This window comes from Homalodisca vitripennis, chromosome 8 (assembly GCF_021130785.1).
Source record: "Homalodisca vitripennis isolate AUS2020 chromosome 8, UT_GWSS_2.1, whole genome shotgun sequence".
Classification (NCBI taxonomy): Eukaryota; Metazoa; Arthropoda; class Insecta; order Hemiptera; family Cicadellidae; genus Homalodisca; species Homalodisca vitripennis.
This window is the reverse complement of record NC_060214.1, coordinates 128,729,877-128,744,513: the sequence shown is the minus strand read 5'-3', so window position 1 is coordinate 128,744,513 and position 14,637 is coordinate 128,729,877. Positions and strand designations below refer to the sequence as shown.

The window sequence follows — 14,637 nt, the reverse complement described above, 5'->3', positions numbered from 1 at the left end:
CAGAGAAGGGTTTTAATGAAGGGGAAGAGAGATATGGAGAAACAAATGTAGTCTGAATTCAATACAGGGATGTTTAAAAGAAGTAAAAGATGTCAATAACATCCTTAAATTTATTGCGAGTTGTTTTTTTCTTAATTTACAAAAGTCGATTTTCTTCTAAATAAGTGGCCTTTTTTCTCAGAACCTACTTGCTCTAGACACTTGAAAATGTTACCAATATTGCATTGTATTAGTACAACACATACACATGCTCTAGCAATTGCATAAATTTCACATAAAAAATTGTTTAAAGATTTTGTTTACCAAAAAATTGAATAAATTTAGTGAAAACCCTAAAAATCATCATTTTCAAGTTAACCCAAATTAATTGTTAAAAGCAGTAGGTAATGTTCATAACGGGCTATATTTTATGCTGAAAAAGTTTAATCTGTTTACATCCAGTACTTCCTGAAAAAGGATAATTTTTAGTAAAAATTATAGTTATTAGAAAATGATATTTCAAAAGAAAATTCAGATTTTCTAAGTATATTTTAAAAGAAATTACGTGCTACCGCTCCGAGTAACATCAGAGAACAATGAACTTGCCATTGTGTAAGAGACAGGCTGAACTTGCTAAACATATATCCAGGTTGTCTCCTCCCTATACTTGTGAATATACTAGTAAAGTTATTTTATTAATGAATAGAATCCAGTAATATGGGAGAGGGTTAAACTGCATCAGAAAAGATGACCTGCTGTTAGGCAACCCCTCTCACCTAAGAGAGCTGTAACGATGTGTTGGCAAGCTAACGTAAAACAAACTTACCTTGAGTAGAAATCACAGCGGCTAACTTCTTGTGTATCTTTGTAACGACTTTCCCGCCCATTTTGACAATTTCCTTCTTCAACTCATCCTTGCTGGTCTCTGTTTTCCCAAGAATCACAAACTCCATGTTTTTCAGTGGAAGATTGCGATCACTTTTGATTTTTGGCCTGAAAAACAAGTTTAGTTTGTTATTGTTAAAGTGAGTGAATAACAACAGAGTGACAAATATACAATAAACAGGCCAAGACTGATCCTTGTGGGACTCTTATGCTTACGGGTAACGGTTTGGATCTGATGTTATGTATTGTCCCCTTGTCTTATCTCCACCACTTGGGTACGTTCCTCCAAACCCAAGCTGTAAGCACCACCTTACAGCTTTACAAGCTGTATAGCTTTTAACCACCTGTAAGCAGAGCCATTGATACCCAGGCTTGGAGCTTTAGTAGGATAAGGTTGTGTCTCAGACAATCAAAAAGCCTTGCTGAAGTCAAGCATTATGCCAGTTATAAACTTTCCTGCGTCCAATTGATAGTAAATGAATTCCACCAGCTCAGCAATTGCAGTTGTTGTTGATCTGCCTTTCACAAACCTATGCTGACTACTAGTTAGCAAGTCTTGTTGCTCGACGTAGTCTATCAGTCTCTTTAGTACAACTTTTTCTATTACTTAGTGGAAAGTGGAGATGATTGAAATTGGTCTATAATTGCTAGGTGTCATTTGGCAGTTAATCTTATACTTAGGATATACTTTTGCAACTTTCAAGACTGATGGAAAGGGTCCCGGTGACAGTGACTTATTTATGATGCTGACAAGGGGGTGTGTGAAAGCTTTACAGCAATATTTAAGTAACTTTGACGATAATTCATTCAAACCCTGCTGAGGTTTTGGATTTCATGCTTTTAATTACAACTCGTACTTCTTCTGTATTTGTGTTATGGAGCTGACTGAGTCTATAATTTGCTATATGGGGTGTGAGTTGTCTACTTTGTTGGTACCGATTATTGATGGCCACCATTTGCTGTGCAACTTTGGTGCAGAATTCTCAATGAATCAATGATTTTCAGGGATTTCATGTGGATTAGTTGTTTCCTCCCCATTTGTCTTCAGTTTCAGCTCTCTTTGCTTTGTTCTGTATTCTTCATTTCACTGTTTACTATTTGCCGGATTGCTTTTGATTTATTATCAGCTCTGTTTATTCGGTTACATGATGCCAGGCATTTCAACATTTTTAGTCTAAGATCATTCTTAGGTGCCCGTTTTATGCAGGTTACTTCCTGTGATCTTGACTCTGTTTTTTTATGTAACGAGTCTTTTACATATATGGCAATTCATCCTTTTTTGGTTTCTTTCCCCCAAAAGTGAGCTTTAAGGGAATATTCTGGAAGTTTAGTATTGTCTAAGAGTTTAGTTTCAGCTCGCACTCACTCAAGTAAGGTTAAACACCTTGAAGTTAATGAGATATATCAACTTTGTTCCTTACCTCTTGTACATTTTGATGTAGTATTAGCAATTCCATTTTCAATTACAGTAGAGTCCCGTTAATCCGACCTAATTGGGACCGAGCCCTATTCGGATCATGTGATTGTTCAGATTAGCCAGAATTACAGAAAAATACGGTTTTAAACTTGAGAATGGGTCTATTTTGTTATAGAATTATGAACATTTTTTATTAAAATATGTTTTCTGACTGTTGCATTGTATTTCTTGACAAATAAACGTGTTTGCGAATACTAAGCACATTTACCGTATTTAGTGTGAGAGTTCTATTGTTAAGCAATGTGAGCGTACGAGAACCTGGGTGATAAGGAGAGTTGGTGCCACACGCAGACGGTGCAGCAGCGCTTAACCTTGTACTACGATACTTAGAGCATCAGGCTACTGCTACACCTGCCGATATCATGTTTATGACATGATGGTGAAACTACGCGTCATCCAATAGACTCTCTTCAATGCGACAGAAGACAATAACTGAATTTATGTCTTTTAACAATTAATATTGTACTCAATAATAATATCAGTACTGTACGTCCAATTTTTGTTTGATTTCACTTCTTAATACAGTAATTTAACTCATACTTAACCTATAAGTTTCAATTTGGTACTGTATTTAACTTCATTATTTATGTACTGTACCGTACACAATTTGTCTTAATAAAATACTGTATGTCTATTTAATTAAAGTTTTTTTTGTTTATGTACGAAATGATGCACCCATTTTCATTTTTTAAGTAAATAGTTCCTATAACTGTTCATTATCGTCATAAATAATTCCTCCTGGACCTGTTCGGATTAACCGACGTTCGGATTACACGTGTTCGGATTAGCGGGACTCCACTGTACCTCTTCTTTACCGCGTTGGGAGTCAAGTTCTTTCCTTTCTGTGGCTGCTATTCAATAACAAGGAAGGGGAAGAGTTGCTAGGAGTGGTTTAGTAGATAGTTAGCTTTAAATTGTTTAATGCTTCTGTTATAAAATTCTTCTATTGTTTCTTTGGATCCAAGTTTAGTTGCAGTGCAAGGTGGCCTTTTCTTAAAGGAGGGTGTCTCTTTATTTAGAGATAAGGGGTTATTTTCAAACCACGAAGTGACCTTCTGTTAAAAAATGTTTTTGGAGTGTATTGTAGATATCTCAAAGTTTTCCGTGTTGGAGTTATTGCTGTTTGAGTGCTCTGTTCGTGAAGAACAGGTCTTGTGAAACAGTGGGTCAGCAGTTAAGCTGTTCACTAAAATATGTAATTGTGGTCTCCAAATTATCTTGTCTGAATTTCATCTGGGCCAACTCCCATACAATATTTAGTAGGCTTTTTTAAGTTTTGTCTTTGTGGTTTAAGTCGCAGCTTCTACCTTTCTTCCAGTTTCCCACTATCTCTTAGGTGTATTGCATTTGTGTTTAGAAGAGAAATTAGTGTTAGTCTTTTTAATTTTAATAGATTGGTGTTTAATGCGTTGTGCCTGCTTTTGATCATGGTCTTCAACAATATTTTGAATTTCTACGTTCTTTTACTTTTCTTTTTTGACTTTGGAACTCTGCTAACTCTTGGGTCAAGGATTCAATTCTTATGTTGTTTCTTCTCTTCTTCGGTCAGTTCTTCAATCTCAGCTTCAATACTAGCTAGCTTACACTGCGAACCTGTGGTACCTTAACCTCCTCACTGACTGAGTCTTGTAAAAGGTTGTTTCCAATAAGACTCTTTTTCAAGGCTGTGATTGAGTTGTTGAAAGTTGTGTTTCCTAGACTGGATAAGGTTATGGGTGCTAGGACAAGTGACTGGTTAGCACTGTCTCGGAAGACAGATATCGTGGGTGCAAGTCAGATCTATTAAACAAACTATTGTTAAAATGAAGATTTAAGTTTCCAATTAAAATAATAAACTAAGGTGAGTGAGGCAGAGTAGATGTGCGTGATCAGGTACCGAGGGTCACTGCTCCCTACTCACTCTGTGCTGTCTGCATATAATAAGTTGGCCTAATACGTCACTTATGCTCGTGATTTGGCTATCTTAGCAACGTCACTAGATTATGTCGAACGTTATTTGTATTAAAATCTTGAATCATTTAAAAGCTTTACTTTTCTTTTGACAATCTTGTTGAGTATCAAAACGTTACTTTGGAGTTGTTACATAAAAAGTGCTTGCCCTTGAGGTAATTACTGCCAACTAGCTTGACAGTGTCCACTATTTGTGTAATTCTTTTGTAAAGTTGTAGTTTCTTGATAAAATATCATGTTAATTACTTACATACAAGTGTTTCCAGGAAAGATTTATGTGTAAACTAATAATAATATTTTGGGGTATTACCACTTAAAACACTACTTTCTTAGAAGACGTTTTACTAGTGATGTAGTCAGCCATGTTGAATTGTTCAACACTTTAGATGTTGCATTGTTCTTCAATAGAGCAAAGATAAACTTTAGATTAGGATGCTGCAAAAATACATCAATTGTGCTTAAGCTGACTTTTTAGTGTTAAAAACAGTTGTTATTAGAGACCAAGCTGATGTATCGGACTTACTATTTAGTTACTAGCAAAAATAACTATTATTTTATAATTTGTGTAAATAAAATTCTAAAAGAATAATATACAAAGAAGAGTTTGGGTGTCTAAAAATCATGATAAGTTTATATACAATTAAAGTGGAATATATCCTATATTAGTCATATTAGTCTCTTCACAACATTGAATACCATTTTGAAACTATTGCTTGATTAAGCATAGAAAATATCTCCCTTCCTGAAAACTTAAGACAGTAAATAACGTACTTGAAGAATAGGCATACTTAGAATGCATGACAAGAAGATACTTACTTTGATGAAGTCGATGGGCCAAGCTTGAGGACTGCTAATCTCTCCTCTGTTCAAGTAATTGCAGAATAGACATACTAAGAATGCATGACAAGAAGATACTGACTCTGATGAAGTCGATGGGTCAAGCTTGAGGACTACTAATCTCTCCTCCATTTAAGTAATTGCAGAATAGACGTTCTAAGAATGCATGACAAAAAGATACTGTCTCTGATGAGGTTGATGGGCCAAGCTTGAGGAATACTAATCTCTCCTCTGTTCAAGTAATTGCAGAATAGACATTCTAAGAATGCATGACAAGAAGATACTGACTCTGATGAAGTCGATGGGTCAAGCTTGAGGACTACTAATCTCTCCTCCATTTAAGTAATTGCAGAATAGACGTTCTAAGAATGCATGACAAAAAGATACTGACTCTGATGAAGTCGATGGGCCAAGCTTGAGGACTGCTAATCTCTCCTCTGTTCAAGTAATTGCAGAATAGACATACTTAGTATGCATGACAAGAAGATACTGACTCTGATGAAGTCGATGGGTCAAGCTTGAGGACTACTAATCTCTCCTCCATTTAAGTAATTGCAGAATAGACGTTCTAAAGAATGCATGACAAAAAGATACTGACTCTGATGAAGTCGATGGGTCAAGCTTGAGGACTACTAAATCTCTCCTCCATTTAAGTAATTGCAGAATAGACATACTTAGTATGCATGACAAGAAGATACTGACTCTGATGAAGTCGATGGGCCAAGCTTGAGGACTACTAATCTCTCCTCCATTTAAGTAATTGCAGAATAGACATACTTAGTATGCATGACAAGAAGATACTGACTCTGATGAAGTCGATGGGTCAAGCTTGAGGACTACTAATCTCTCCTCCATTTAAGTAATTGCAGAATAGACATACTTAGTATGCATGACAAGAAGATACTGACTCTGATGAAGTCGATGGGTCCAAGCTTGAGGACTACTAATCTCTCCTCCATTTAAGTAATTGCAGAATAGACATACTTAGTATGCATGACAAGAAGATACTGACTCTGATGAAGTCGATGGGCCAAGCTTGAGGAATACTAATCTCTCCTCTGTTCAAGTAATTGCAGAATAGACATACTTAGTATGCATGACAAGAAGATACTGACTCTGATGAAGTCGATGGGCCAAGCTTGAGGACTACTAATCTCTCCTCTGTTCAAGTAATTGCAGAATACACATACTTAGTATGCATGACAAGAAGATACTGACTCTGATGAAGTCGATGGGTCATGCTTGAGGACTGCTAATCTCTCCTCTGTTCAAGTAATTGCAGAATAGACATACTTAGTATGCATGACAAGAAGATACTGACTCTGATGAAGTCGATGGGCCAAGCTTGAGGACTGCTAATCTCTCCTCTGTTCAAGTAATTGCAGAATAGACATACTAAGAATGCATGACAAGAAGATACTGACTCTGATGAAGTCGATGGGCCAAGCTTGAGGACTACTAATCTCTCCTCTGTTCAAGTAATTGCAGAATAGACATTCTAAGAATGCATGACAAGAAGATACTGACTCTGATGAAGTCGATGGGCCAAGCTTGAGGAATACTAATCTCTCCTCTGTTCAAGTAATTGCAGAATACACATACTTACTATGCATGACAAGAAGATACTTACTCTGATGAGGTCGATGGGCCAGGATTGAGGACTATTGATCTCTCCTCTGTTCTAATTAACCTGGTCCCCGTCTTTGGCTTGAACTTTCTGGAACAAATGGTAAACTTTATGAAATTGTACATTTAAATACATCTTAGCTTAGTGTTAGGCTACATATTACAAATGTATACAACTTGTAACAAATGTATAATATGCTCATACTTTTGTGATAAAACCTCATAAATTTGTAATTTCTATCCCAGTTTTGTTAATTATAGTAATATCACATTCTCTCTCTCTCTACCAATCCCTATCTTTCTCTCCCTCCTTACTTGCTTGACGTAAATATTCATTCTCCATGGTTTTTATGCAAAATAACAGGTGGATCTGAAAACTGACTTTATTAACCGACATATTACTAAAATATGGAAAAAGGAGCAGGAAATGGATTGTGAACTCACATGGAAGCGAACTCTTCCGCCAACGAGTCGGGAATGACGAAAGGTCGGCGCTTGGGGTTGACGTCAACATTGTCACACTGCACCCACTCTGTCAGGTTTCCGTTGCACTTGTAGCCTCCCTCCAGACTCTTCCACTCCAACTTCCCAGATTTGCACTTCTTGCAGTCCCGGGGCCAGCCGAACGCCATCGCATCAGTTATACGCTCTATATTCTGTAACATCGGTAAACCATACATACTAGATCTATCCCAACTCACTTAAATATTACACAGATTAACAATCAGAAAAGTTGGAATAATTACACTGGGCTATAATGTCACTACAATCCAAGGGAAGCAAGCAAAAGACATAGCAATTGTAAGATTGTCGAGAAAGGACGAACAAATCTACAACTCTATGCCACACTGTCTTGTGGCCATATCGAGACATACAAACTCTCTATATTACATCTCACCTTTTGGAAAAGACACTTTGAGCACATGGATAAACAAGGCCTCAAAACTCTCAACAGAAGAAATGCTGAAACTCTTCAAAGACAAACCCCTCACAATTAAACACTCCGAAAGACAAACCCCTCACAATTAAACACTCCGACGATGACATCTCAAGATCAAACACTATAAATAAAAACAATAAAACTAGTAAAAAAAACCACCCGGAACTAAAACAGCTACAAACACAACTGAGTTTTATACAAACCTTATCGAAAAAGAAATAAAAAGACAATGCAGGACAATTAGAGGAGGCTCTGAATCTCTTATCGGCAGCCATTGAAGAAACAAAGGCAGAAAATCACTCAATTCTCATAATGGGAGATATAAATGTCGATGGCCTGAAAACAGACAGAAACAGTCAAATGCTGAACAACACCCTAAGTAGCCACAACATTTTAAGACTACCTCTTCCTCCAACCAACTCGAATCTCACCCACATCCACCTCATCCATTGACTTTATTTGCACAAACCTGGACAAAGACCACATTAAGACAAATATTATTCATGCTGGAATCTCGGATCACACCGCTCAGCTATGTGAAATTAAACACACAATAAATCAACCAAAACAAAATATTGCAAAGTTTAGCAAATTTAACAAAGAAAACTTAAACCTACTGAGGGACCACCTGGAAAGAGAAGAATGGACTGAGGTGCACAATGCTGACTCTGCAGAAATAGCCTACAAACACTTTCTGTCAACCATAATCATTACTATGAACAATACATGTTCCCGGAAAACGGTTTGCCTGAAAAAGAAAAAGAAGAACCATCCAATCTACAGGGACGAAGAATTAAGACACCTAAAAGAGACCTATCTACAATGCCTTCGTAAATACGAAGTGACTGGAGCAGAGGTGGAGAAAACTGCAATGAGCAAAGCAAATAAAGACTACAACATAAAATTTCCAACAGTCTAAACCAATTTTTTACTAACATTGCGGAAAATACCCTCAGTTTCAAGATTCAAGATTCAAACATTCTTTATTCATATTATGTACAAAGGTACAATAAATAGCGTCAAATTACAAATGGTCAAGACTTAATACTAGATATGACTTTAATATAGATTTTATTTATATTAAAATATATTATGTTATACCAAACATAGAATGGCCCCTCCTAGATTCCTTACAACAGTTAGGTCAGAATTGCTTACTTCTAGCTGAGAAAATATTCATCTAGCGAATAAAGAGATAAATTTATTAAATAATCTTTCGCTTTAGATTTGAATTTAGATAAATTATTTTCCAGTAAAATATGCCTTGGTAGCATATACAAAAACTTTGTTCTCATATATTTAGTTTTTTTCTTAAAAAAATCTAAATGATGTGTTTCAACCTGTCTATTTAATCGAGTGTTGTGAATATGATTATTTACAGATAAAATCGGGTCAAAGTTCTGTTTTACGTAAGTCATAGTTTCTAAAATATAGAGCCCATATACAGTTAATATTTTTAGATTAGCAAAAAGATGTTTAACTGAGTCTTCTCTTTTTAATTTGCACATAATTCTTAATGATTTCTTTTGTTGTATTAAAATTCTATCTAAATTTCCCTTTTTTGTTGCTCCATATATGCTTATCCCATAAGCAAGATATGAGTGAACTAAAGAAAAATATATTATTTTTAATGTTTCCAAGCTACAGTACTTTGCCAATTGTCTCAGAGCAAATAACCCTGTTGACATTTTGCCTACCACATGATCAGTGTGCTTATCCCAACTTAGGTTTTCGTCAATTAAAAGCCCTAAAAATTTTGTTACTTCAACTTGTTCTATTATTTCGTTATTTATAGCTACTTGTGGGTTTATTTTATTCCTTGTTTGTTTTGTACAAAATGATATAAAATTAGATTTACTTGAGTTTAGTAGGAGATTTTTATAATCCAAAAAATCTTTGACAATTGACAAAGTAATAAATGATGAAACTTCAACATTTTCTTTAGTGTCTCCTGATATTGTTATATTCGAATCGTCAGCAACAAACAAATAGTACTACCAACAGGGGTCGCTCCAGGTAAACCCTTCAAGTAGCAAAGAAACAAGAGAGGTCCCAGGACAGACCCCTGCGGCACACCATGTTTAATTATTCGTCTCTGGGAATTGAACTTGCGGATGTAATTGTATTTTTCTGAAAATTCTGATATTGAATGTTCAATCTCAACATACTGCTGTCTATTTTTGAGATAAGATTCAAACCATTCCAATTGTTTTCCAGTAATCCCTAGTTTTTCTAATGACTTTAAAAGTTTTTTATGAGACACACTGTCAAAGGCTCTAGTCATATCTAAAAATACACCTAAAACTTTTTCCCCTTTATCAACTGATTCGATTATTGTTTGGATGAACTCAATTCCTGCAGTAATTGTTGATCGACCTGACTGAAAACCGTGTTGTTCTTTATCTAGGAGTTGGTGTTCTACTAAATAATCTACTAGCTGAAAGTGAACAACTCTTTCAAGTATTTTTGAAAAGATGGGTAGCAATGACACAGTTCACAGCCAAGAACTACAAAACAAACCATTTCACAGCTACCCCCCTCTAACCATGATTTGACCCAGTTACCTCTCACCAATGAACAAGAAATTGAAGCCATAATAAAAAGCCTTAAACCTAAAACCTCAGCCGGGCTTGATGAAACTCAGCAAAAATACTCAAACACTGTGGCAAAGCTTTAATTCCACCGATAGTCAGAATAACAAATTCACTTGCCCAAGGACACTTCTCTTCAGACCTAAAACAAAGCAAGGTATACCCCAAGCTTGGAATGATATACCGTGGCAGAGCCCCCACGGAAGCAAGCAACTATAGGCCCATATCACTAATTCCAACATTTTCCAAGGTGATTGAGAAAGTTGTATTGACAAGACTGATTGACCACTGCAAAACCCATAATCTCTCGACAGAAAACCAACACGGCTTCTCCAAAGGGAGGTCAACAACATCAGCCATTATAAAACTAGCAGAGTTCATAATAAATGTTTTTTTTTTTTTCCTTACTGAGGGAAAAGGACAGTTTGTCCCCGCGCTTACTCCTAAAACGACCTTTGCACCTCCCTTACTTTAATTTTGTGCCCTCAAAGTCTGAGGCTTTTCAGAAACCAATCAGATTTGAAGGCTCCTATTCTCTGATATCCTTGGGGCTGAGGAGATATGCTACCAAGTATCTTTTCCGAGTTTCTACGATGGCAGGACAATCTAACCAAATGTGCTCTGCTGACTCCTCCTCCTCTCCACAGAGTCTACACTCGTTACTCTGGCCAAGGCCAATCTTCATAAGATGCTTCCTTAGAGGGCCATGTCCTGTCAACATTCCTAATATTAGTCTTATATCCTCCTTATTCTGGTCTAAGAGAGCTGTCCACCATAATAAATTCCTTGGAGGAGAAGAATATGGTACTGGGCATTATGTTAGATTTCAGTAAAGCGTTCAACTGCCTGGGGCATGAACTGATCCGTAGTAAACTTGAGCAACTTGGGGTAAAGGGACAGACAAAAGCATGGTTAAAAAGCTACCTTGAAGGAAGAAGCCAAGTCGAGATTCGACACACACAAAAGGGCATAACAAAAGAAACAAGATCAAAGCCTCTTCCAATAAACAGAGGAGTACCTCAGGGCTCAGTACTGGGACCAGTCCTGTTCATTCTCCTGACGAACGACATGCCAAAATACCTAGGAACACACTGCTTCCCACTGATGTACACTGACGATATGACACTACTCGTGTCCGAATCTTCTTCCAATAATCTAGCTATCAACTCCTACAAAGCCTTGCACACGGCTTACCAGTACTGTCATGAAAACGATCTGGTAGTGAACACTGGTAAAACCAAACAACTTGCTTTTGGAAGAAGAAAAGACGAAGTCCCAGCATTGCCAGATGTAAAACTGGAAAGACACCAAATTCTTTGGTATGACAATTGACGACAGCTTACAGTGGAATACCATATTGAATCTCTCTCCAGTAAACTGAACTCTTGCCTGTATGTCTTAAAAAGAATTAAACACATCAGTGATAAAGCCACAACAAAAATTACCTACTATGCACTGTTCGAATTTTACATGAGATACGGTCTCATAGTTTGGGGAGGTACAACAGCAGGAAACTTCAACCGGACCCTGTTGCTTCAGAAAAGAGCTGTCAGGATAATCTCAGATCTTGGTCCCAGAGAAAGCTGCAGAGATTATTTTCGAAGCCAAAAAATCTTAACAGTAATCTGCTTATACATTAAAGAAGTAATCATGCATGTTAACAAGGAACTTCTGCAACGAGGACAAGAAATCCATCACTATAACACCCGTCACACATCAAACTTCCACCTGCCACTACACCACACCACGCAATTTGAAAAGAAACCGTCTTACATGGGCAGAAAATTATTCAACCTTCTACCAGACGACATGAAGACACTTCAAGGAAAGAAGCTGAAGACATCCCTGACCATATGGCTCATCAACAGACCATACTACTCCATAGAAGAGTTCCTGAACTGGATATGAGAAGCCAACACAACACGACTCACTAGACAATTTTTAATAAACTGAAACCTATATTTTATTTACGCATGTACATTTCTCCACGAAATTGTAAATAAAGACTATTGAATATTGTTAAAAATTACATTTTTTTAAATAATGGTTTACAACATGATAAACTCAAGGTTACAACTTAAAGAGATCCATAATGTGACAAATGTTGAGGTTTTATTTAATCCCCTGATCATGAATAAAAGTCCAGATAGTAGATTTTAATAACTTTTTTCACATAATTCTAAAAGTACATACACAAAAACAGTACAATCATATCCATTCTTAATTAAAATTGGGTCTTTTCAGATCACGTGTTTCTGAGTTATTAATTTTCAAAGCACATTTTAGTTGAAGGGCGGCAAAAATCACTACCTTTTTTCGTTCTTGCTAACATTAAAATGGAATTTATTAATTTAAAATAATTCGGTTTATGTCTGAACGCAGAAATAAACAAGCTAAATTATAATGTAATTCTTCTTATTCTACTAGTTGGTTTGTGGTCAATGTTCAAGCGAAGGTATCTCATGTACTTTTTTTTGAGATTATTTGAGAGTAAAAACCGCAACATTTAATAAAGTTAAAGTGTCATGTATTTCAGGACCAGCATTCAGAGTGTTACATAGTCGGAGATGGCACACATCTGATGATACTTACATTAGACTGTGTCATCACTTGTTCCTTGTTCTCTTCCATTATTTCAGCTATCTGTGGACGTGTCAGTGTTTTGAGGAAGTTGGTGTACTTCAGTAACGTCTGCACTTGTTTCTTCATCTTCTCCTTGTCAGCATCACTCTGAGGTTCTGCCTTTATCTTTTTGGGAGCAGAAGCCCCGTCCGCCTCATCTCCTCCCTCACAGCTAAAAAATACAACAAAATTCATGCTTTCAACATATAATTTGATGGTTTTAAGAACCTGTTGAAGTCTTCTATAGTTTTTTATATATATATATATATATATATATATATATATATTTATTTATTTAAAACACATTATTAGTTACTTTAGTTACTATTCAAGATATCCACACAATAATTATGTATGATTAGTCTTATACAATTTTTGTTTACAATATACCCCTACACAAGATATGTTTTTAATTCAATTTTTAATTAAATTAAATTATTAAAATTCAGAAAGTAAACAAACCCTAACAAGCATTTCAAACATCAAAAAGTTTATATTTAAATATTAATCACACATTTAGCTTATACTTTTAAATCATAAAAAATACCTACTATTTTATTAGACAGTTGCTTGGAAATTTGTAAATAATTTAATTCAGTTGTAATAAGTAATAGAGGGAGCCAGATTGGATCTTAAACGTTGCATATGGATAATACAATATTTTCTGATCCAGACAATTTTTTTGTTCTGAATACATTTTAGGACATAATAAAACTCATTTTTAGTGAACTTTCAAGTATTTACATATAGAATAATTATTTTTATAACTGGTTACTTACGATACAAGTATGAACACGCAGTGTATCTCTTGGCACTACTTGTACAGCTGTGACAGAACTGAAAACTGGATTACAAGACCCATGTTTATAGTGCCACAAGTCCCCAAAGTTATACGAAAATTCGATAATCACTTCCATATTCACTTTTTGTACATTTATGGATAAGGTGAGAAGTTTATTGTAATAAAACCTTAGTTTTAATTAAGCATTTATAGTAATAGAAAGGTTCCTTTTGTACTGTAAGACTATATTTTCTGCATTGTTATAAACATTGCATTTGGCTGTATTATATGTGCAACTATAGCGGTTTTTGATGAATTCTATTAACCGCTGAGGTGCTATCGTCACAGTGTGCGATGTATTTGAACCACTTTATAGAGTTCTAGCATTCGTTTTGTTGTGTTACAAATAGTTTATTCTATATTTATGTTCTTTGTAAAGTAAATTGAAACAAATATTCCTGTATGCACTAACAGAACTGAAAGTACTAATTCGGAAGATTATGAGAAGTACGAGAAACGCAAGTCAGCTAGATATCAAAAACAAATAAAAGCCAATTTTTAGTATGTTTTAATAGCTATACAATTATTGTATTATAGAGAGATAGCTATACAATTATTGTGTTAGAGACACTCACGGTTTCATCGGTGGCAGAGAGGACTTCAGCTTCTGTTGGTTGTCACTGTCGAGGCTGCTGTAGCCGTCAATGTTGGAGCCACACTCCCAGAAACTCAGGTCCGATCTCAGTTTAACGAAACAGTCGGTGTGGTGCCACAGTGGCACTCCACCATACCTCCTGCCCTCGTCACTCTCAAAGTCCATCTTCGCCACTCTCAGCTCTCCCTGTTCACATTAACACAACTCACTAAGTCAAGTTCCACCCGGTATACTAGACTGATAAGGAATAAACCCTATATGGACTATCAACTTATTTGGATTAACAGAGATAAT

The 14,637-nt window shown here is 35.9% G+C and overlaps 1 protein-coding gene across 1 annotated transcript in view; it reads right to left on the bottom strand.

The window, feature by feature from the left end:
• Positions 1–14,637, bottom strand: part of LOC124368392 (poly [ADP-ribose] polymerase) — a 46,134-nt gene that overhangs the window by 22,991 nt on the left and 8,506 nt on the right. Inside the window, exons 4-8 of the mRNA XM_046825696.1 lie at positions 14,324–14,529; positions 12,878–13,079; positions 7,199–7,410; positions 6,759–6,845; positions 806–972 (exon numbers count right to left, since the gene is read on the bottom strand). Of these exons, the coding sequence (XP_046681652.1) occupies positions 806–972; positions 6,759–6,845; positions 7,199–7,410; positions 12,878–13,079; positions 14,324–14,529 (874 nt within the window). The remainder of the gene's footprint in view (positions 1–805; positions 973–6,758; positions 6,846–7,198; positions 7,411–12,877; positions 13,080–14,323; positions 14,530–14,637) is intronic.